The 25,189-nt window shown below is 42.8% G+C and overlaps 1 protein-coding gene across 1 annotated transcript in view; it reads left to right on the top strand.

Annotated features, from left to right (window-relative positions):
- Positions 1-5,545: 5,545 nt before the first annotated feature.
- Positions 5,546-25,189, top strand: part of tmeff1a (transmembrane protein with EGF-like and two follistatin-like domains 1a) — a 107,745-nt gene continuing 88,101 nt past the window's right edge. The window contains exon 1 of the mRNA XM_063461953.1: positions 5,546-6,436. Coding sequence (XP_063318023.1) covers positions 6,289-6,436 — 148 coding nt within the window. The 5' untranslated portion in view covers positions 5,546-6,288. The remainder of the gene's footprint in view (positions 6,437-25,189) is intronic.

Genomic DNA, 25,189 nt, shown 5'->3' with positions numbered 1-25,189 from the left:
GTAGTCAGCACCAGGTAGGCTGTAAATCTCTGCGGTGGGATGGGAGCATATGGTGGGAGGAATAATCTGACGACGGCCAAGCTTCAGTTTAAACCCCAAACAGGCGACCAAAGCTGAAGAAGCTTAGAGAGAAATTAAGACAAAACCTTCAGAGAGCGAGTCACAGAACAGCACTTCCATTAGTTTTTCACCTACTGTCTCTAGAATACAGAGCAGAGCATCTTTCTAATTATCAAGCCACCTGTTTGTTTTACACAGTCTGTTAGCTGAAGTTTTATTTTTAACACATGGCAGATGTCTTCAAACCATCAGCCTGAATAAAGTCGAAATCCAACAATGGAAAGCAGAACCAGGAATCTGTTTTTTAGGAACAAACGTACAAACCACACTAATGAATCTCACAAGCTTGTGAACTTTTCCCTCTGAAGTTGTTCGTGAAGCTCCTGTTAAAAGAGCAGATTTGTGCAATAACTCCTCTGCAGCGTGTGCAGCTGTGAGTGAAACTGTGCAGAAGTTTGAACATGTCGTCAGGTTTTTGTTCTGTTTAAGTGTGAGCCTGTCCTCTTTATTTATTTATTATAAAGGAACAGCAGAAACAAGGATGGAGCTCGTACATGTTACCATCAGGATGAAAGTATTGATATTTTGGTTTCCACGTCAACTGGACATAAAACACATCCTAAAAGTATCAAATGAGTTCAAGGTCAGAGGTCACATTTTCTGAAAATCTTGTAAATGCAGTAACTCAATAAGTCACCTAGGCTTTTCAAACTGATGCCACAGGTGCGTTTAGTGGGAGACTGAGGGCTTTAAAAACTTTGGGGGTCATGCATGTGTTGAAAGCGCTGTGACTCTTCTAAAGTCAGAAACACTTGGACCGGAGGCTGAGCGGATTCATCATCACTTAACGAGCTGATGCAAAACGCCAGGAGACAGATGCTGCTGTGAAGTGGCACGCGAAACATGGAGGTGTTAAAACAACAGTGTAAACCACACACACACACACACACACACACACACACACACACACACACACACACACACACACACACACACACATATTAGTAATTGATATGTTGTGGGGACATCTAACCGACATAATGCTTTCAACTGACCCTAACCATAACCCAGCTGTAACCCTGTCACTAAAACCACATTTTGAGTCTGAAAAATGTCTTCAAACTTGTAGGGTCCTGGATTTTGGTCCCCATAAAGACATGCAACAACAATTTTCTGTGTTTTTCTCTAAACCTCAGAGCAGCTCTGGCAGTAAACCACCTTCACTGCTCTACATTCACCTGCTGGGCCACCGAGGTTAAGTGCCTTGCTCAGGAGTCATTAATATGAGACGAGGTCTGTATGGGATTTTGAGCAGGCGGACATTAGTCCGGGTGTCAGTTTCTGCCAGCGTTGGCTCAGTGTCAGCGTGACGTGAAATAAATCAGGGAAGACTTCTTTATCTCAGCTCTGGTCTGTCCTTCCACATCTTCTGAAAAGTCTTTAACCTCGTCCGGGAAGCTAATCAGCAGAGCTGTGAGTGATTTAGAACAGGCTCGTTCCACTCTGCCGTCTGGCAGGCGGTGATAGCGCCCGGGAGAGCTGTTACAGCTGCTGGCGTGGAACCGACCATGTCCAACGGCGCCGCTGAAGACTCCTCTGCTGCTGCTGCTGCTGCTGCTGCTGCTCCTGCCTCCACGTCAGAAAAGTGTACTCGTGATGGAGAGACGACAAACCGACAGCAGCAGGATGAAAGGCAGCGTGCCAAATAGGTCTACTAGTCCACCTTGGTGGAGCGCCAGAGGAGGCCAAAATGGAGCCGCGGGCCAATATGTGCAGTGTAAATATTAATCCAGTCAGCGAGGAGGGTTTAATGACTCGTGTTTGGGCCTGTTTATACAACCAGCTCAGGTTTCGCTCACGTGGTGACACAGAGGTGATGAAATGTGTGAGCAGGGCTGGAACCTTCCTACACAACGCCATTAAGAGGAAGTATCAGTCAGATGTTGTTTAGATGCTTTAAAAATGGCAGCTTCAGATAGTGGACACAAAAATCTGTCATTCAGCTTCCCCGCAGACGTCTGGGGTAGGGCTGGGTATCATCACTGATTTCTCGAATCGATTCGTTTCCGATTCACAAGGTCCTGAATCGATTCGATCCACGATTCGATTCAATTCGATTCGATTCGATTCGATTCGATTCAATTCGATTTGAATCTGGGAAATTTTGACAGTCAGAAATATTATAATTCAGATCAATACATTTACATATTTTTGTATCTATAAAAAGGAAGCTGACACTTGCGAGACTTTATCAAAGGTGTGAGCGTCACAGCAGATGCCTTTGTGTCAAAGTAGCTGAAGATAAAACACAGAAAAACATGAAGGTGGTTTTCCTGGCCTGGGATTTTATAAAAATATTCTGCAGTACATCAAAAGAAAACCATTAATCAACATATGAACGTTACCTCTGAAGTTACAGCGGTTTTATTAGAGACACGGCTAAGCGTTTTGCATTTTGCATAATTTTAAAAAGTTTAAATTTGTTCAGTATTGAACGGCAGAAATTAGGTTTTCTTTTCGGAAGTATGTAAAAAGAAAAAAAAAACAGCGGCCGACAGCGCTGTAAACAACGGTAGGCTTGTGCGTAACAAGCAAGCGAATAATGCAGAAAACAGATTTTTAGACTGGAAACTGTTCTTGAAGTACAGAGAGAGAGAGAGAGAGAGAGAGAGAGAGATGTGCATGAAGTGTGATTTTATCGTGGGTGAAGCAAAACAGTAAAAGTCAGAGTGAATTCATGACGATGTTTATGTGAAGCGTAGTTTGGATCTTCTTTTGCTGCTGGTTCAGTCAATATTGTTTGGAGAGAGATAAAACTAACAGCTTTAGAATCAGCGCAAAAAGGGCGTAAACACAAAGCGCGGACGTGCCGACACATCAGAATCAGCGAGCTGTCGGCTTTCAGCCCCGACCGTGTCCGTGCCGTCGGGTGAGAAAGCCGACATCTCACTGATTCTGATCCGCGGGTCCGCACTTTGTGTTTACGTCTTTGTGCAGAATCCGTGTTCCTGCTCTCATTTACTGTCTTAGCTGTTTGGTGGTTGTTGAAATTTTGTGAGGTTTCACCTGAGATTCTGGCATTTCGAGCAAAATAAATTTATATTAAAAAATCGATTCAGGATTTTAATGAATCGATTTCACGTTATCCAAGCCAGAATCGATTTTAATCGATAAATCGATTATAAAAACCCACCCCTAGTCTGGGGTGACCGCACAGCTCCGATCAGGAGGAAAGTCGGCCATTAGAACAACAGGATGGATCTGGTTCAGGTTCAAAATGTCACATCTGCTGTTTGCTACACTGACATTCAAGCCTAACATCAGACGGCTGCATCATCCTCACAGTCATGTTTGTAGAGGTCATGATGCTGGCTCACGTCTCCTGAGAGAATGTGTGGTTTCTGGTGTGCACACTTCAGGAAGCATTCAGATCCTTTATGAAATACTGACACCACACCGTAAAAACAAAACCCACGAAGGATAAAAGAAAACGCAGCTGCAGAAAACTGAAAGCACTGAACACAGTCAGACAACCTCATGCTGATGTTTACCTTTGTTAACTGAAACAGGGAAGCCTGGATCTCCTGAGTCACAGGAAACAATCAAATCAAAATCCTCCTCTCTCTTTACACCAGCGCTAATCCATGAATCTCCTCTGTGAGCGTCCTCCAGCCTGGCAGCTCCATTTTCAACATCCATCATCCAACATATCCACGATCCCTCCTCTGCCCAAACCATGTCACCTGCCTCTCTAACTATGTCTCCAAACAGCTGAGCGCCACCTCTGATGTTTCATTTATTCTGATCGCTCCAAATGAATCTCTCAACATGTTCCACTCTGTAACCTCCAATTTGTCGTTTCCAAAACAATAAAAGCGAACATACAGTATAAAATAAAACAATAAAACCATGAAAACAGATGGACAGATGTCGCCCCCATCACTCACTGCTTTGTTTTTAAGCTCAGTGTTAATGTTTTCGCTGTGTTGGTGTTTAGAGCCAGCAGTGAGACGAGAGGTGGACTGCTAAGTTAATGACCGCTGTCCTGGTTAGCATAAACAGACTTCCTGTTAATTAGAACTGAGTAACTAATAAAATATTTAAATTTCAGCTAAAGTTGTTAAGGCTGCTAAAACCATCAAACGAAGTCACAGATACAGACTGTGCACTGTCATTGGCATGTGCCTGGTTTAACCTGATGATGCATGTTTTTATTTTTTATTCTAATCTGCTGCTGAGTCTGTTTTACTCCACTGGAAACTAGAACACAGATCACTGCACTCTGACCTGCAGACAAACTGAAGTGATCTCCGTCTGCTTCGTCAGACTGTGGGACAGAAACCTTTCAGGTGTCCAGTGTAAAGTTTCAGAGCTCTAATGTGAAACCTGCTCAGTGTTAAAACAATTAACTCAAATGAATCATCATCATCTGATAACATTTCTGATTGGAGTCATATGAGGCATGAAACGCCCCTTTTTAATGACCATGCTCAGACTCTAAAGCGGTGAGTGCTGATAACCACGGTGCTGATTCCCGACTGGGGTTTATGTTTTGGTGAATCAGTTCAGGTGAAGAAAACCAGGCAGTGTTGTGTTCAAGTCACAGCGAAGATACTGACTCAGTCACTGTGGGGACCGACTGGTTTTTAGAACCAGCCTGCCTGTGGAACTAAACTGTTTTCCAGTTTCAGCACCAACATGACAATTTTTGAGTAAAACAGTCTTTGGACTTTGTGCAGTGTGAAACCGACCCTTAGTTTGAAAGCACTTTAAAAGATGTCTTGATGCTCAATCATGCAGGTAAGGAAAGCCTAAAAAGCCCAAAGTCATTTGAAGTCACTTTGATGGGTGAGGGAACGTCCAGATGAACAGAATCAACTTTTGGGGACCGTTTAAAACACACACTTTTTAAAAATACATCGTCCTGTATGAAATGATTTCTTATTGATCAGTGGGCCAGATAGACATATTTAAACTGACGTAAATGACTTGTTGGCCTATAATCTGTGAAACAGGTGTCAAACATTTCTCCCACCAATGACATGACGTCATGTCGAGCCACAAAGAATGTTTTTGTCAGAAAGTAGAAGCTGTGACCAGTTTCTGGCAAAGTGGCCATCCTTTATTTACCCAGCTAAAAAGTCTCAGTCACATTAAAGTGTTGTTTTTAAGAGATCAGAGGGAAACAGAAAATTCAACAGTAACTCTAAAACAGTTTCAAGTGTCCACAAAGGACCGATGATCATGTAGGTGCAATAACAGAGTCACAGAGGTCATTTCTTTATTTAATGCACAAACTCTTCATGAATCTCAGTCTGTTTAAAACTAAAGACGTGACACATGAGGCTGGACTGATAATCAATTCATCGTGACTCGTACTGATTATTAATCACGTGACTTTTTATTTTCAGAAGAGTTTAGCAGCTTGTTCCCGTGAGATTGTTCCCGTGAGATCGTTCCCGCCTCTCTCCCGGGACTTCTTAATAGAAAAATGTGAAAACTGTCTGAAGCGGATTCCGAGCAGCTGCTGGTGGAACCGCAGCCTCCACTGGAACGATTTCACGTCCTGAGTGGACACGCGTCCTTCTAAAGTGTCACGTGCTTCTTCTTGCATCGTTAACGATACTGAACAAAACCGCCACGTTCGGTGTCGCACGTGCTTCCGGCCGTGGATGTGGGCTCCGCGACCTGCCGGAGCTTCTTTCACTGCAGCCTTCTGCATCTCAAGGTGTGCGTGCGCGCGCGCGTGCGTCAGGGGCGTGGAGGTGGAGGGGAGCGTTGCGTCCTCTCACGTGACCAGCCCGCCCGTCCTCCCTGCTCTCGGTCCGGATCTCTTTGTTGTGGTTGCAGCGCGTCTGTGAGCCGGAGCGCCCCGCTGAGCTCCGTGACGGATCCACGACGCGCGGGATCGTTTCGTGTGCTGCGCGAGACAGACGGCCGGATCCAGCCGGTGCAGCTCGGTCTGCCTGAAGATAGAGGCGCGGACGCAGGGGGAGGATGCTCCCTGCCCGGACGAACCGGACCGCCTCCCAGACTTCCTGAACGCGGATCCGGCGAGCTTTACCCGCACATTCCTCCACCTTCCCCCCTCTGCGCTCTCCGTCAGTGGGGCACAGCGTGAGCCAGCCTCCGCCTGCTGCACCCGGGATTAAGCTGTGCTTTCCACCTGAACCGACATCCGAGCGCTGCGTCCCGCCGGCGTCTGCAGGTCGGATCGTCTTCTTCGCGATGCTGTCAGGCCCTGCGAGGCATCGCGGGCGTCCCGGCGGGGTCGTCCGGTGCCTGGTGTCCGCCTGCCTGCTGTCTCTGCTGCTGGAGGCTCGGGGGTCTTATCCTCAGAGCGGCGAGTGCAAAGGCAAAGGAAAGGACTGCACAGGTAAGACCTCCACCTCCTCCACCCCCTCCTGCTCCTGCTGTAAATCAGCCTCTGTGCTTTGACAATAACCCTAATCTGATGCCGAGATGTGCGCGCGGGTCTGTATGTGTGATATTCCCGTGGGCACGTCTTCTGTGATTCGGGGACTTGTTGGAGCCGCTGCTGCTGAGTCCGTGGTGACCTTTGAATCTCACTGGATCCTGATTGTCCTGCATGTCAGTGTCTGTTGGCCTGTTTGAGCTTCGAGCTGAAACATGAAGAGTCGGGTTAATGTTCCTGCTGCTGGCAGTCAGTTTTGTCTGTGAGGTGTGAATTTAATCTGCTGTAGTATCCACACATTTATTCATAAAGAGCTGTTTATGATCTCACAGCTGATCCGAGTTGTATATCTGGTCCATGTTGTCATGATTGGATCCATGTGGAGGCTTCTGATGCAGCCACTTTGTGGGTTATTGTTGTTTTGTACTTATAATTTTATTGTCATTTCATTTCATTTAACTTAATAGTTTTAGTTTAAGACGTCTCTGTCTAAATAAATTTTGCTGCTGTTCTTTTGATAAATTTGGCCAAACTGTTGACTGAAGATGTTTCCTCCTGTTTCCCAGTCCGTCTGTTTTCTGAAGCAGGAATGTTGAGTCGGTTTTATTTGCACATGTAAAGTTTTAGAGGGCTTCACAGACATGAAAATGTTAAAAATGCAGAAAAAACAACAAACAAAATATTCAAAAATGGACAAACAAACACCAAGACAGTGTAAAACATACACAAACCTGTGAAATGAAAAGAAAGAAATTCTGAAAGAAACCAGAGCTAAAGACAGACGCTAATGAAGAAACCGAGCAGCTGATCTGTTCTCGTGCATGCACAGAAGTCTGATAAACGCAGGTTCAGTTACATTGACATAAAAACAAGAGTCAAATGCAAAATAAAATGTTTTAAGTGCACCTTCAAAATTTTGGTACAGTTTGCTTCTCTAATGTCTTGAAAATGGCAAAAGCTGCAAATGCAGCGTGCTTTAAAACTGCATTTACAGGAACATCAGCAGAGCACTTAGAAGCAGGCGTGCAGGTTTCAGGGGAGCAGTTGGATGGAGGGACACTCTGAGTGGACCCCCACGGTGTCACACACTTCATTTCTTATATTCAGCCTTTATGTATAGGAGCAAAACCCCACGAGGCTCTCAGACGGCCTGTGTCACATTCAAATAATTAATCTCTGCTTTTCTCATTTAATACAATCCCTGCTGACTCACACATACACATGATTTACTCTTCTGTCCTCTTCTGTTTGCCTGGGACCGACCTGCAGTCGGGTACCAGCTCTGACTCATGTGAGCCCACTTCAGTTCAATTTTAATGCATCGGACACATTTAATATACAGCTTCATATTGCAAGGTAAATATCAGAGACGGCTCCAAATATCTGAGTCCCTCTGCAGTGTTCGGTGACAGTGGGAAGGAAGAAACCTCCATCAGATTCAGGCCAGGGAGAAGCAGCTGAGAGGAAAGAGAAGCACAAAGAAATCACGAAACACTAACAAGACGAAACTAAACTCCTCCTAAATGTTAACGTTGAAAGTGATCGAAGCTCTGAGGAAGACTTCTGCTCATCTTCCAAACATTCTGCAAATTTCAAACACGTCACACATACATGTGTTTTATAAGTCTCTACAGTATATCTCAAAAAAGTTAATCAGGTTGTCTGAAAGCAAGAAGGACATGGATACTTTTTTTTCATCTCTAAAGCAAATTACTGAAAGGTGACATGAAATGAACATCAGTTTGCAACAACATCTATAAACTGGAAAAACAGCATCTCACAGCTCATGTATCAGACTCTTCCTCCTCTTTCTCTTTCATTTCTGACTTCTTCATTTTTGCCAGCAGGAGCTAGCACAGGGCCCGTTAGCAACCGCAGCATCACACTAAACTACTAAGATGTAGAGAATCCAGCTGGTCTCTCAGACGCTGCACAGCTTACATGACTTACAGTAAATGATTAGCAGCGTCCCTGCAGGTCCTCAAAGAGTCTTAAAATGTATTCAATTAATTAATCTGAAAATATGGAAATAATTGGTATTTAAAAGTCTTCGGTCAGTCGATTTTATTCATCATTTTTTCTGAAAACAAGCAGTTACAGATTTTTTTTCAATAATTTACTGATGGGCATTAATATCACACAAGCTAGGCTAACAGAGGAAACAAGATGCATGTTTTTTTAAAGCCAAGTTGTCTGACTGTCAAAGACAGAGGACATGTGAATTCTGTGAAATGACTTTGTGCAGGAAGTGTTTGAGACGTGTACTATGAGGCAGCTCCCACACGTTTCCCTTTGTGGATGCAGATGAGGAAACGTTTGTTTTAACATTTTAATACACTTGGCACAGAGTACTAGAACCAGGAGGCTGATGTCTCCTGGTTTGTTGGATGGTTGGACTTAAAGTTCATGCAGATCTTTTGAAAAACACCTTTAAAAACTCTGAAATCTGTAGGAACTGTGCCTGTAGGAACCCTGGACAGTCTCATTTATGTATCGCTGTTTTGGCCGGTGGTTGTTTGTTCGCACATGGAGTGTGAGAACAAGCTGTGCAAAGCAGCTAACAGCAGACTAGCAGCAGAATACTGACTCGTGACTGTGTTACTGTTGGGGATCGTTTTTATTCAGGTTCAAACTGTGAGGATCGACTTTTTGGGGTCTTTTGTCGGTGTGCGGCGTATCCGTGGTTTGTTAATGGATGTTTTTCAAGTAAAAAGAGTCATTTATGAAAAAGAAAATACTATTGAGAAAGAGCTGACTGTAAGCTTCTGTTTTTACAAGGAGCCTGAACCAGGCATGAAATGTTTTATAGTCAAGAAAATGTAAATATTCAAGCTTTAAATGTGCTGCTAATGACTGTGCCTCCGCCTCCAGATTGTTTTCATCATGGAAATTAATTAGCTGTTATACAACTAATTAACTGTTGATTATATATAGACTAAAACTGTTTATGAAAAACTAGTTTGAATGCACTATTGGAACCTGTCACATTTATGAGGAAAGTGAAAATATTGGTATTTTCCTTAATAAAGCACCACAGCGTGCTCTTTCATATAATAAAACAATGAGCTGCACCTCACGTCCAGCATCCCTGAAACACCCTCATCGTGACCTCTGCGGTGAGCGAGCACCGAGCTTCTATAAGCCTATCACTTACTCTTAGCGTAATGCACTCTGACAGGGATTTTAGTCGATGCTATTTGCGATCGTGTTTGCATCCTGCTGCATCAATATCTAATATTCATGCATTCATTGCACCGTTACTCTGTTCTTCTTCTTTTATGAAATATTTAAAGGAAAAGAGCAGCAGTCATGTAAATGAGTGTTAGCTGTCACTCTGGAATAACCCGCCTCACTCATGTTTTATTAATAAACCTCTGAATTGCTTCTGCTCGGGCCACTCGCGGTGTTTGCATTAAGAAATGGAGCGTTTTCCTCGCAGACGAGCGCCGCGATCCTCATCAGAACATAATGCCACGTTCTGCAGAGGCAAATGAAAATGTTCCGAGTCACTAAACAAACCAAATACCTTGATTTTTAGCACAGAAAGCCTAATTCACACAGTCAGCGCTCCATGCATAACAATAAGCGCGTGGCACAGCACTGAGTCTTGATACCAGATAATAATTGACTGCGCTTCTTTCAGAACTGGTGTTCGTCTGAAAAACAGAATAAACGACGAGCTTTTACCGTCTCGAGAGAGATGGAACAAAATGGCTTTTGGCACTTTGTTGGAAGCAGCGTGCCGCAGGGTTTGAAGGGAAAATGCAGCCCTGGAGAAACATCAAGCATTCATAGCAAACCAATATTCTCTGGTACTGAAGTGTAAAATATAAGATGTGGAAAAGCATTTGTGACACCAGCCATCTGCTGCTGAGGGGCGACGTGAAGCTTGGAGTTTGGTTTCCATTTGCTGCCGTCGTTTCCAGTTACTTTAAGTTAGAGGAAATTTGGGCAAAGAAAGTGGACGGGATGGATGTGTGAGCTGTTTACCTGGCAGCTTTTCAGCCTGTGGCTCGTAGTGAAGTGTATCCTCACCTGTATCATACATCCATGTGTTTCCTGTCTGTGAGCTGAATTGGACTGCACTTGTGGCGTGTCAATGAAGACACACTCAGGTGTTCTTCTGTTAATTAATACCATTTACAACTTGTGACATCAGAAATTCATCTTCTGTGGATGAACTCTGTCTGGCTTCTGGTGATGGTGGTCCTCATTCAGCTCGGTGACCTCGGTGTAGAGGCAAACAAACAGCTCTCCACCAGCTCGGGGTGGATGTCCAGAGCTGGAGGAGGACTTCTGTTTGTAGTCCAAGATGGCAGTTAGAGCAGGACAAGACGGCACAACAGCAACCCAACAAGCCCTTAGAGCAGGGATCCCCAATCCCAGTCCACGAGGGCCGGTGTCCCTGCAGGTTTTAGATGTGTCCTTGATCCATCACAGCTGATTTAAATGGATAAATTAACTTCTCAACATGTCTTGAAGTTCTCCAGAGGCCTGGTAATGAACTAATCATGTGATTCAGGTGTGCTGACCCAGGGTGAGATCTAAAACCTGCAGGGACACCGGCCCTCGTGGACTGGGATTGGGGACCCCTGCCTTAGAGTAACACGACAAGGACCTGTTTACGTCGACTGAACTTTCAAAATAAAAGCAAGGACACTGTCCACTAGTAAAATGATCACGACTTTTACTCAGAAGGGGGAAAAACAAACCCCAAAATTAATGATGGCAGCTATCAACATGCAAGGGCGGGCCACCCAAGTCTCTTCAGGAAACTTTTGCTTGTGCAATAAAAGCACAATGATGCAGCGCAGTCCTGAAACTCGACGTTGCACAGCTCGAGTCAGAATGATGGTCGAGTTCAGACACATTATATTCTCATTAGGACCGAGAATATAATAAGATCCCAGCAGCCTCGGGGTTTCCATTAGAATAGAGCATAAATTAGTAAAGTTATAAAAAATAACAAAAGGTTAAACTGATCAGCAAAAGTTTGTAACTTAATACAGTTTATCTTCAGTTTACTGCTAATGTTCACTAATTAATGGAGGTTAAGTCGTTCATGTATGTAAAGAAGGTTAATGGAGATTCAGTGCTTCTTTCTGCTAAGGATTACGTCACTTTCTCTTCATGCTGGATGTTGGAACTCCAACATTGCATTATTGTGTCTGCGCAGAAGAGGCAGTAAGACCTGTTAGCCTGCATGCACCGAACACGACGGCCACGATAGCTCCAACTGAAACCTGAAATCAGAAAGTTTCCTTTCCTGAAGTCCTTCAACTTTCATACAAATTCTTCATTTTCATTTGCAGATTCTGCTTGACTGATGATTGTGTCTCAGCCAAAAAATGTTCTCAAGTTTACCTTTGGTTGATAAATCCCTTAAAAAGAGCCAAACTAACAGCGGAGCTCTCAGCTGCAAGTCGACTGATTCAAACCAAGATTCGGTAAAGAAATCTGTATCTGCTGGAGAACACCACGACTCAGTGATGCATTAATCCACTCATCCATGTTTTTACCCAACCCAGGTGATTTCTTTTATTAGTTTGCATTGTTGCTGTTTTTGATGACATCGGAAGATTTCATAAATAAAAAAGTTAAATATACAAGGTCTGCAATTCAATGAATGAAAAACACACCAACCATAAATAATTACAAAGAGCTCCACAGGAAAAAATGCCAAAAGTTTACTCTTCAGAAGCCTTAAATAGATTTATGAGCCTTCACGTGTGAAAGTGGGAGCTGCTGGGGGAGAATCATCGCAAACAATATTCAAGGCTTTCTGCTGAAGCGGGGAAATACTGGCCAGCAGTTTTTCTTCATATTTCAAATATATTTACTTTCAACGGCGCTCCCAGACTGTGGTAGAGAAAGTTTGCACCCTCTCTAGAGCTGATGCGAAGAACCCTGAAGTGCCCAGTTTTTCCCTTTTTAGAGATGTGATTTATGCTGATGCAGCTGTGAAGGTTTGAAAAGCAGCAGGGAGCTCGAGCTGTGCAGCGATGTCTCAACTCTGTCTGAAGAGAGTAAATGTAGCGTGGCCCACAGAGACACCGACTTTTCAGGGTTCCCGTCTTGTTTGTTTGTTCAGGTGAGGTGTTTGGACATAAACTCGTCCGCAGGTAAAACGTTCTGCCATAATCGGCAGATTACTGCGAGAACAAGTAAGATCGGCGAGTCTGAAGCTCAGACTTTGAAGTCGGCTGCTCGTACGTCAGCTCTGTCCTCCATATGTTTGTACTGTGTAATTTTGTGGCCTACCAACCGTTTCATTTGGGATGCTTATTTTTCTGGAGGCACATATGTTCAGCAGACTTCCCTCGCTGTATCCGAGGATGTGGTTTAGAGCTGTTTTTCAGCCAATTAAATGCTTAAAAGGGCCTATTCTGCTTCTCCTTATTTCTTTGTTTTCTGTCATATATCTCCTGTTCCAGTCATGGATGTTCATGTTTAACACGGTCAAAGTTTGGAAAAACGAGGTCAGCGTATGAAGGTCTCTGATCGTCCTGAACACTCAGTTTGAGGCAGTTTTTTTTTTTGCTCTTGGATCTGAGTGATGTCATCGAGTTAATATGATGAAACAGAAGTTAGACTTGGTGATTATCTTTGGTGGGAACCATCAATTGGTTCAATTTTCATCTTTCATCATTGAAAATAGATTCACTTCAGTTTCAAATAAACAAGCATCTTTACCTGAATAACTCTGAGCTTTGCATTTGCCTTTTTGAAAATTTCACAATTTTTGGCTTCAGATTCCGTAACGTGTGGAGGGAAGTGGAAACCTTGGGTCTGGTCATGACCGACTCTATCAGAAATATCCAGAAACTGAATGTAGCCCCATCGTCCAGTAAACAGCCTATAACTGGATCCAAGATCGGTGGCATTGAAATGGTTAAATGCTGAACTTCTTTCTGTCTGAAAGTCTGGAACTGGACTTTTAATGATTGAATTTTAAATAAATGGAATTGAAAACCTTTGTAAAAATTCAGCTCTTCCGAGTTCAGGTAGAAACTGTAACCATTAGAAATCCTTGTTTGACGCCTATTTCATTCTCTACTTTATTAATATTTGCTTGTTCACCTTTTCTTCATCTGCAGTGGTTTAATGGAAGCAGGTGGAGATTTAGCTCCACCTGTTGTTGAACTTTAAATACTCACATAACAACAGCACATGGAAACCTAGAGTTGGATGATTTGTTAGCATTTTTACCCAATGATCATCAGTCCAGTAAACTAGCTAGCTAGTGTCACCGGATAACAAAAATAACACAAGAAATTGCCCAGAAACAGCTGGTTATCAGCAGCTGATGTAGTTCAAACAGAGTCAGGCATCAGTTTGCTCTTTATTTTACTGATTTATTCAAAAATGTAGATGAAGATTTTGATAAAACTCAGTGTAGAGGAAGTGAGACATCAGTTGTAAATCTGTACTACTTGTGTTGGCTGTTTGTAGTCTCACTGTGACTGTGGTCATTCAAGCTTTAAGTTTGAAATCTGTGGCACACAACAAGTATTTTATTTCTTGGTCAAAACAAGTTAATTCCCGTGGCTTTCTCCAGCTCCCCTGCTCTACTTCTTACTTACACAGCTGCAGTATGAGTAATAAATCTCATACAGTAAAATGGCAGGACTTGGACGAGTGCCTGGACGGGCAGGTGGAGCAAAGAAGTGAAAGAAATCAAACTCAACAGTTATTTTTGCCTTAATGTCACCTGAAAACTGGGGAAATGTCAGCAGAGATGGGCTGTAATTAATAGCAGTCGGCTGTTTCCTGACAGGACGAGGAGCACTTAGTCACGATCTGCTTTTATTTTGTCGGGGCGCTTCGCTCGGGCTGAGTCGGGTTATGTTCCCTGACAGCCGGGACGGAGCTCACTCACCCTCGCCAAGATAAATGAAATCATACTGTATAATTTGGCCCTGCGCGAGGCTTTTAAACGCTCGCCTCCTGGGAGATCCTTTCAAAGTCCTCCGCCTCGCCCCACGGAGCACGCTCAGTGGCTCGTACGTGTGTGCCAGGAAGCTCAAACACGACAAATTTACTTGGGGAAAGTGTAACAGGCGCGATTAAATTTTCAGCAGCGGCTCCGACATGAACAGAGCTGCGGATGAATATTGATGTTCTGTCGATGCTGTTTACTGTTTACCCTCGGAGGCCGTTTAGCCGAGCAGCTGATGATGAGAACAACATCCACCCCTCAGTAATCTTCCTGCCAAGCTGGAGGGGTGGAGGAGAATAGTGACGAGCAGGTAGAGGGCTGTGGTTCAGGTGTCACTGTGGTAATGTCATCAGTGACAGCGATGAGGCAGATTAATCTTTGGTGACCTGTTTTTCAACATGATAATGAGACGACATGAATAATTTGCATCTGAAATCAAGAACTAACAGGACAGCGTTTCTCGCACACACACTATAATGGATACATGTAAATATGTTTGGGTTGTCATCTTCTTTTATTTTTTAATCCATCTGAAATAACAATGCCATCCACAGCTGATTTAAACAATCCCCTCGCTCTTATTTTGAAAGAGCAGCTGCTGGTAACATGATATCCAGCGCACTTCCTGTCTGTTTAACCACAGACAAAAATAAAAAATGCAAAAGTGAGTTGCAGTATATGGCTGCGCAGCTTATGGAAGTAAAGTCTGTGTGCTTTGCATCTCTTTAGGTTTCTTTGCCAAACACACGTCAGTGTCTGTGTGCAGCCTCCACGTTGGCTCAATATAAATAAGGAGGGAGGCGCTATCCTGTGATCTTATTCAGAAATTTGCAAAATAAAACAAAAATTCTCCCAAATATGTCCAAATATAGTCAGTGATGGATTTACCTGCTCTCAGCAGTTGTAACATTTTCACCTCACCGTGCAGGCAGGTCCGACTTACTGCTCCACAAAGCTGTAGTTACTTCAAATACTCGTAGGCTAATATTCTATACAACAAATCTATAACCGCATAAATAAATAATGCACAATAAATCGATATCTATATATACGGCACCTAAAACTTCAATATAAAAGTAGTGGAGGGCATGCTTTCCCCTCTTTAGACTCCTGCCAGCATGCGGCAGGTGTCCCAGCTAGAAAGAGGGAGGACGGCTGCTGTCAGCCTGCGGCCAAGTTTACCAGAAATCTGATTAAATTTAAAGATGGAGGCAAACAAAACAAGCCTGTCTGTCAAGTCTGCACACAGAGCTCCCCTTTTAGCGTCTTCTTTATTCAGCATCCCGTCGCTGTGTGAAACGAGTTGGGGCGGACTGGAGCCACTAAAAACTTTTGTCTAAATTTAAAATCACGCCGATTTTAAACTTTGAACAGTGACTGTAGGAAAAACAACAGTTTGCTTCTCGGGTGAATCAGTTGGTAGAAACACCATGACTCCTTCAAATGGGCCAACAGCCAACCAATCAGCTTGCACAGCTGACTTACTGTTCACAGGCCTTTGATTATAGGCCCGGCTCTAACTGAATCTGGCCTCCCTCGAACTAACATCAGTCACACGAAGGTGGTTCTCCGGCTCGATCATCTCGGGTTTATCAATGTGAGGTACGAGTGAGTTTCCAGAAAAGAGGCAGAGCAGCATGTTTCTGAAATAAAGCTTAGACTACAAACACAAAGCAGCAGAGTGAGACTCTGAAAGCTTTACAGCGTACATAGTTTTATAAAGAGCTGTATGAATGTGTGTGTTTTAGGCGCTTTGAGTGGTCAGAGCAGAGCAGCGCTGTAGCACATTTATCAGCATCACTGTCCCGTCGTTAAGCTTCAGGAAGATCTGATGATAACTGTGTTTTCAGGGACATTGATTTGCTGCTTAAATCAGGTTATTCCTGCAGCAAGAGTTATGTTCTTTCAGCTGGAACTCCGGCAGCCTTTCAGAGTCTGGGAGGAAGTGAAGAACCCATAAAAACAGGATTTAATCCAGTAAGTAGTCTGAATTTAATGCAAGTTCAACAAGCAAACCGGTCTTAGGTTCCCTGTTCCCTGTTCCCATATCACTTTTTAAAGGCTGATAGGATAATAAAATCACTGTAAACTTGCAGCCACAATAAAAAAAGCCCCTAAGAATCTAGATTTCATACTGATGCTTGACTGGGAAAGACTTCAAGACTTCAGTCTTTAAAAGCTAAAGACTCTCTCTTACTGTCTGCACTCTGAGCTCTGAGGGAGCTTCCAGGAATGGTGACGCTGTTTTCCAGAGAAATGATCAGTAGGCGGTGGTTTGTACATGTCGATGTCCCATCTGGAGCAGGCTACTGTGTGTCTGCACTTACCGTGGTGATATACACCACATGGAAGCAAACCACCTTTAAAACCCCGAAAAGTGGCTAAAAGCTGAAGGTACGAGAATAATCCTGCTTTATGGTGCAGTTACAGTCCTGCGGCACGTGAGCGGTGCACAGCAGACGTCTGGAGTAATCTGTCTCCACGGCTGGGTTGTGAAAATGTAGACGGGGGTCAGTTCATCAGGGAACAGTGTGCATACAGGGCTGCACTGAATCCCTACTTGCAATTATTTTGGTTACCAGCAAATTCCCACATTTGTAGGGAAGTTTGCATGGATCCAAATACTCACGGAATATGTATGAAACAGGGAAAAGTCAAATGTCGTCCACTTCCTGTTTGTGCTACACTTCTCCAAGTCTCAGCAAGTAGTTGGTGAGTGTTTGCAGACAGGTGAGCAGTCGGCAGAAACCAAACCAAAGCAATCACACGAGGGTTTTGGTTTGAAGCGTCTGTGCTGGAAACTGTCTTTAGTCCTTTTTTATTTCCCCCCAAATATTTTCTTGCAGAAATAAAAACCCTGGGATTAAAATCTGGAAATGCACAAACATCTAAGGATTCACTTTTGGCTTTAAGCACAGGGTGTCCTTGTAATGTTTTTCTCCTTTAAGTCTTTGCAGAAGTATCAGTTCGAGGCTGACGATGCAAACACAAAGCTGCATTTTGGGTGATGGCGTGTGTGTGTTTTGGCTGTTTAACAAGCGTTTTATTCCTCGTAATGAAGCAGAAACAAACAGATGATAAATGACAAGATGTTCCTTCTGCTTTCCGTCCCCTTGTGAGGAAAAAACAACCAAAATATCAATTTATTCACAGCACAGCAGATAGCAGCAGAAACAACATTAATCATATTTCTGGCACAGACACAATACCTCCTCCAGGATTCTACATATCAGGCAGTTTTAAGTATTTCCATGCAGATGCTCCTGATTGATGACACGTCTGTTGTTTCATAAACACGAGCACAGGCAGCGCTGGGAGTTTCTGAGATGATTACACTCAGGACTTGTTGTTTCTGTGACTCAGTTTTTCATGTCAGAGGGTCTTTATCGTCTCCTGGACGATCGCATCCTGAATAAACTCCAGATATTTGAGTTGAACTTTGCTTTTTGTCTTCTAATTTGAATAATTAAGGAGTTTAGATATGATGAGCCCGAAAACTTCCCAGAGAATTTTCTCTTATCCTGAGACACGGAGCAGAAAAGAGCAGGACCGGTTGCTGGAGTCAAATGGAGAAAATTGAAAATTGATTTTTCTACTCTTTGAGAAAATAATAGCTCAGGAGTTGGCGGGAACATTTCTGCACTTAATTTGACGGCAGTTTTGTCTTTTTGTATAAAATAAATGTCAGAACAGTCATTTTCTCAGCCTTTTCTGTATCACAGCCCAATTTTTAGGATCCCAAATTATCATGACAGCAGCAGTTGGAGAGCTGACAAGTTGTCATCTGAATTTATGTCTTTTGTCTTTTAAGAGCTCAAAGAGCTGAAAGCTCGAGTATTAAATATGAATTAGAAGTGAGATAACGCTCTTTAGCAGGATGAGAACAAGTCTGAATGCGAAGCAACGCTGAAGAAATCACTTCAGCGTTTTAATGAGCCCCTTAATACAGATTTAGTCATTTATTTGAAAACTCTTGAACTGAAATATCAGAATTTTAGGCTTGTTTAGATTAAGATTTCTGTTTTTTAATAATCTGCACGTAGCAGAAACAACCTCGACAGAAGTTTGAGCTTGATGGGCTCTGACTCCACCATCGTCTTCTTCTGTGGAAAAACACTGAGAGATGAAGAACATCTAACAAACCTGCAGCCGGTGGATGAATGGTTAATGTGAAGTAGACCTCACCAAACTTCACCGGAGTCGGAGCAAGACAGCGATGGAGCGCGTCTGTGTTTTCAGAGCTTGTTTGTGAGCAGAACTAACTTGTTTAACTCAGTATTTATACTCTGTTATTGCACCACTGATGATGTGCTGTTGAGCAGTTTTGAATAACAGTTTGTTTTTCCTTCCTTCTGTTTTGCGTCACAGAAAACTGAAGAGCTTTTGGTTTTGGGACAGAACAAGAGATTCAAAAATCTCATTATGGGTTCTGGGACACTGACGGTGCACAAGATAATCTTCCTTTTAATCTATAAAATATTTGTGGTTTTGTGAAGCCTGCTGGCAGAGGAACCTGAAAACAGTAACGGACGTCACCCTCCCCTCTGTCCTCGTCACCGAAGGCTGTGAGGTGTGAGAACTGAATGTTCTGTTTGCTCTGACCGCCAACGTTAGACAACAACACAGCGAATGCTTTTTAAAGCCTCCAAAGACCTGCCACTTTCCAGAAGGTCTGCAGAAAAGTATGAAGTCCGGTTCACACTTTGATTCAGGGCCTACATCTGTTACATAATGGAGTCCGGAGGGAGCCGTGAATCAGACCTTCATTTGTCGTAGATCTGCTGTCAGGTCGCATTAGCTGTAGCTGGCTGGATGTCGTCTTTGTGCTGAGTTTGTTTTCTAATTTCAGAAGCATTAAGATCCTCATTCTTCAGCTTTAAATGTCATTTTATACGACATTTAAAGTATTCACGTCTTAACAGCCGTCTTTACAGGACTGAGAGATTGAGAGTAGAGAGATTGTCTTAAACTAGACGGTGTTACCTTTCACATGAAGTCTCGTGCATTTATTCTGACATGCTGTAAATTCACGAGCAGTCACCACAGCAGGTAGCTCTGCATGTCTCATTTGGTAGATTTTTTTTAGGTTGAATCTGGAACAGTCTGAGTTTACAACTGAAACAATGCAAAAATATTCATAGATTTAAATTCCTCTACAAGCAGTTGGTCTGGTCACAGTATACTCAATAAATGGTGTTAGTGTGCTCTGTAATGTCTTTTCTCTTACCATTGCTGGTATATATTCAAAAAAAAAAAAAAAAAAAAAGTGTGCGTGTATGTATGTACATATATGTCCATGTGTGTGTAGATATATATGTATGTATGTATATGTATGATGCTTTGCAACGATGGGCGTAGCTGTGGGAAGCTTATTGTTTTTGTTGATGAGTGAGTATAGGGGTGGGATTTAATAAGTTTTCTTCGTCCCACTCCTTTTCAGGTAATTTTTGTTTGTTATTTTTTGTTTTTTTGTTTTGTGCACTTTATGTTCAACATATGTATTTTGTTGTGCCTGAAATGAACAAATAAATGAAATGAATGAAAAATGAAAAAAAAAAAAAAAAAAAAGGCCCATCGTCACTCAACCCGAAGGAATCTGTGTCTGCTGTTAAAGTTTCTGTCCCCACATCAACGCTGTGGCACCGCTGACCTGGTGGATGTTTTCAGGGTTAGAGGATTGTGTCCAGTGATGACTCGGACCTGTGAGCCCCTCAGTGGATTTGAACTCAGGAGGAAACGGCGCTCATCATCATCGTAGTCTTTCTACCTTAATGGTTCCCAGAAGATGAATCCTGTGTCCTCGGTGGTTGGGCTGCTCCAATGTTGCAGGAACCACTAATTGCAATTGATTTAGTCAAAATTGAGATCTTGATTATTTAACACAGTTACTTGGGGCTGTTAACTTTACAAACACTGTTCAGTTATTGATCTGAAGAGTCTCTGACAGTGAATTTCTTTAAACCTAAAAAATAAGTCACCTAAAAATCAATTAACCCGTGAGAACCAACCAACACTACTGAAGGTGGACACAAGACCCTCTGTGGGGAAGAGCAGGCATCTGCAGGCACCCACCACGTTTTTATATCCTCTAGATTGTTCTTGTTAAACAAAGGCTCTCTTTCAGTCATCTTAACTCGAGTCAAACTAAAGAGCAAGTAAATCTGGGCGTTTGTGGACGGCTAAGAGTGCAGTGCTGTAAAGAAAAGAGCTGGATTCATAATCAAAATCAAACTGAGCATTTTGTCAGTAAAAGGATTGAAGATTTTCAGGAAATTCAGGTTGAGCTGTTGGAGTTTGTGGGTCAGTGTGATCGGACCACCACAGAGGTCTGGGTTTGCCCCCCCCCCCCCCCCCCCCCCCCCCCCCCCCGCTTTGTTCTCTCTAAAATGCCAAAAACAAGAGTTTGTGGGTTAAAGTGTGAGTGATGAATTTTGGATTGCATCGCCTTCCTTTTCTTTTGGAGTCTGAGTCTCACAAATAAAACCTGAGCCTGAAGTCATGCTGACCTTTTACTTGCAGAATCACGGAGACCACCTGCTTCACTCTGAGTCAGAGCAACCCAAAACTGAAATGCCAGCACAGAGTGTGCTTGACAGATTATATTTGTGAAGGACAGATCGGATCAACCTGCGCGGCATTTTTCACTGATGTCGATTCACTTTCTCCCGGCGTCGCTCCTCTCCAGCTGAGGAGGAATTATCCGACGATCAGGTTTGCGGGCTGAGTTTAGGGCAAACCAATTATCTGCAGCGCTACAGGGTGACAGACACTTTTAATTGTCTTCCACGAGGCAATAAAAGGTGTTTGTCAACTGGCTGGATGTGGACTTTCTAAATCTGTTGTGGCTCTTGGAGTTTAATTAAGCCTGGAGGATAAATCGAGCCATAAAGTCAAGGTGCTCTTTGGAGGAAGGCTCGGTTGTCTGTCAGGAGGTCTGCGGATGTCACACGGTGTCTGCAGTTGTTTTTATTAAACTCAAGATTCACAAGTTGACTCAGATTCAAGTCTGTCATTTCTCTAAAACATGACAGTAATTCTATGATATCTAATATTTCAGTCCCTGTAAATTCTCAAATGTTAGTTATCTAGGAAAGATTGGAAGTGTTATTCTAATCGAGTCATGCTGTGAACAGAAAGAAACATAAATGCCAAACAAACCCCTCATGCTGTCTCTGTTCATGTCTACATTCAATGCGACCAATGCTGTGAGGACTAGTTTGTTCTGAAGACTCAAAGTTTTATATTTTAAATGTTGCAGAAAAAGTTGGAGTTGACATTGATTTACAAGAAGGAGAAAAGGGAATTAGAGGAACGTCTGGAGAAAATAAGAACCACTTTGTGTAGCTTCTCCCATTAACCTTAATATTGGGAACCACTGTCATATGAGAGAGTTGTTCTTGTGACGACAGTGACATAAATTTCACATTTATTACCGTCTAATCTTCAGCGAGTCATCTGGAGCCTTGCTTGCAGCTCTGGAGTTAGAAACTCTAGACTAGTAGTCTCATTGTTGACACAGGAAGTGGGCTTGTGTTGGCCCACAACTGCAGCTTGTGATCAGCTTGTGCAAATCTCGAACTGCTCTTGTGATGATATTGCAATAAATTTCACATGTACTAGCCTAAGTGTCTGCAGCCTCTGTGAGGCTATGGTTTGAATGAATGCTAACATTAGCGGTTAGCATGCTCAAAGACATAATATCCTGCAGGGCAGCCAGGACAAAGCCCTAAAGCCCAGAAAACAAGAGTCCAGTAAACATGACTACCTAATGGGCCCGTACACGTTACATGGTGTATATTCTGGATAAAAGTGGACACAAGACTTGAATTTCATATATAAATATTTAATAATTTTGGACTCCATTGGTTAAAACATGCTGGTAAAGATATTACGTGTACCTCCTGACCTTGCCTGCTGTCATTTGTGCAGAATGCCTGTAAACCCCTCGATGTCAACAACGCAGCAATTCGGTTTCAGCGAGTGTCTTTCGAGCAGTTTGTCAGCACAGCTGCATTTTAAGTCATGTTTAACAAGCAAAGAGAAAAAGTGGCGCTCAAAAGAGGAAGAGACGAGAGCAGGATGAGTACATCGCCTCGACTTTGGACTTTAGCAGCGTTATCAGTGACTTTGCAGAGCAAGAGCCCCGAAAGATGAAGTTCTGTTTGTGTTTTTGTAAATGTCTGAAACATTGCTGCCACTTATGCCGAAAATCTGCACTCGTACTGTAATATGTTGTGTGACGTATGTAGAAGCTAGTCTACCGGGAATGAGTGTTGAATGAGGAATTCTATAAATGAGTGTGCTTGTTGAAAGGTGACCCATCAGTCCGTGATGACCTGCTGACATTATTGTCTTCATGTTGCTTTAGCCAGGCTGAAGCTGTTCTGGGTTTGTCGCAGACTTGTTAAAGAAGATGGTGTAAGCTTAAATAAACGTGTCACCACGACCGATCAGTCCATCAGAATCAGAACACTTTATTAATCCCAGAGGAAGTTAAGTGGTCACAGTTGCTCCAAGACGGTAAGACAAAAGCTTGGATGGTGCTATCGATATTATTGATTATTGTTATTTGCTAATATTTTTGCACTTGTAGTTGTGTTTGCTGCAGTGTGATGTGGCCTTTCACAGAGTTGTTACGCCTCTGAACAGGCTGGCGGTCACATGATCCTCTCCCAACAATGAGTGACAAGCTGTTATGACATCATAATGTTTTGAAATTAAACGCCCTCTAGTGGTCAAGTTAAGCTTGTCATGCACGCTAGCACAATAGTAGTAGCTAATTAATGCTACAAATGTTTCACAAAGGGGTTTTATGTTTGGGGGAAAGCAGCACGTGTAGCGAACAGAAGAGCTTTGCCACATAAGCTAATTTTTCAATTCAATTCAATTTTATTTATATAGCGCCAAATCACAACAACAGTCGCCTCAAGGCGCTAATGACCACGCCAGTTAGCATCCCTTAACTGTTTATTACAGAGAAGAGTGCTGCGCTCTATTTGTAAATGCCGGTAGACATTTAACTATAAGTTAGCACAGTAATTATTTTTCATATAAAACAGCAGGAGTTACTCTTACGTATCGTGCATGAGCGCGTCCCACAGCATGGTTTCCTTCCACCAATGGGTTTTGCTGAAATCAAGTGAAAAGGACGCTTTTTCAGTCTGATCAGCTGTTCAGCACATCCTACTTTGGCGTATCCGTCATCATGTTAATTGTGCACAGTAACAATTTTTTTTTTTACAAGTTTTGCAACAACTTCTAAAACTGGGTGTCTCAAAAATGAATTTATGAACACAGTCAATTTGTTTGTATTTTATTGCACTTTTTTGCAATATATTTATTTACTATGGACGTATTACATCGATATTGTTAAATTTTGGGATATAAAGGTTGTATTGATGTGTAGATAGGGGTAATGCTCCAAAAATGCAGCATTTAAAAATGTAAAGATAAGCTCTGGTGGATTTGTTCTGTGGTAGGTAATCAGGTTAATAAGCATAAATTCTTCACAGTTCATGCAATCTCTCCTTCTCTCTTCATTCTGGGGACAATAAATATATCTGTGCAAAATTTCATAGAAATCTATCAAACAGTTGCTGAGCTGCAGTCTGGAGCAGAGGACGTCCACTGCTGTCCCTGCAGGATCGGCAGTAATGCGGTTAAAAAGCACTTCAGCAGTCTGGGATGCTTTTGTCTGTTCTTCAGGATAAAACAGCGTTTTGAACCCATCATTTTGGCATGCGGTGGAGGATTTGAGAAGGATCTTGTTCCTTGGCATCACTGTTGTTTGTCAGTGCTGCTGTTTCTGTGGAGAGATGTGCAAAAGTAAACAAATAAAATAAACAAATCTAGATATCTTCGTGTCAAGTGGAAATGCACAACTTTTCTGTGGAAACCTGTGAGTACCACAAACCACAGCGCTCACACGGATGTCTGAAGCAGGCAGTGTACATGGAGAATGCAGGACATCCATCAGCCTCTACACGTGTTTCATGAGCTGCAGCAGCTCCCGGTAACGTGATCCTGCAGATCTGCAGGTGTGCTGTAGCCTGCAGGCCTTCAGGTGAGCACACGGCTGACATCACGTCTCTCTGTATCGCTGCAGCGTGAAATACCGATGTTTGCACTTCAAACGGGGGCTAGCATTACTCAGCTGAAGCCTCAGAGCACGTTCACTCCCAAAATGTAAATCTTAACAGCGTCTGACTGCAGGTGTGGACGTTTGAAGGGGCGAGCGTTTGATCGATCCACTTCTTTGATCTCACACTCATTAGCTCAAGTTATTTTCAGGCTGCAGGAACACGAGCCCTCGCTTCCTGTGGTTTTTCCTTCCTTATCACCTCCTCCTTTATCAGGATAGAGGGCAAAGGTCGTGGGTTGGAGCATCACTTTGCTTTGATGACCACTTTATTTTATGTCATTGCAGGAAAATACCTTCAAATATAAACACTATAAACAGTCCTGGACATATTTTTGTAGATGATCTCTTTTAATTTTAAGACTCTGTTGACTTCATCATTGGAAGATTTGCAGTTTTCATTGCTGAAAGTTCAGTTGAACTGAACCTGACTCAGTGTTTGTGTCTATAAAGTGATTGTAATTCAACTCAGTTAAATTCAGTTTTATTTTTAAAGCATCAAATCACAAAAACATTTGCCTGAAGCCGCTTTAATTGAAGAGTCACGGTGACGTCAGCTATTCGGTTCAGTTATTTTGAGAGCCCAACATTAGCTGCTACGAGTAACCATTTGTAAATTGTGCCGAAGCCTCACTCA

Source organism: Pelmatolapia mariae, linkage group LG18 (genome assembly GCF_036321145.2).
Source record: "Pelmatolapia mariae isolate MD_Pm_ZW linkage group LG18, Pm_UMD_F_2, whole genome shotgun sequence".
NCBI lineage: Eukaryota > Metazoa > Chordata > Actinopteri > Cichliformes > Cichlidae > Pelmatolapia > Pelmatolapia mariae.
The sequence above is the reverse complement of the archived record's forward strand: the minus strand, read 5'-3'. Positions and strand labels throughout refer to the sequence as shown.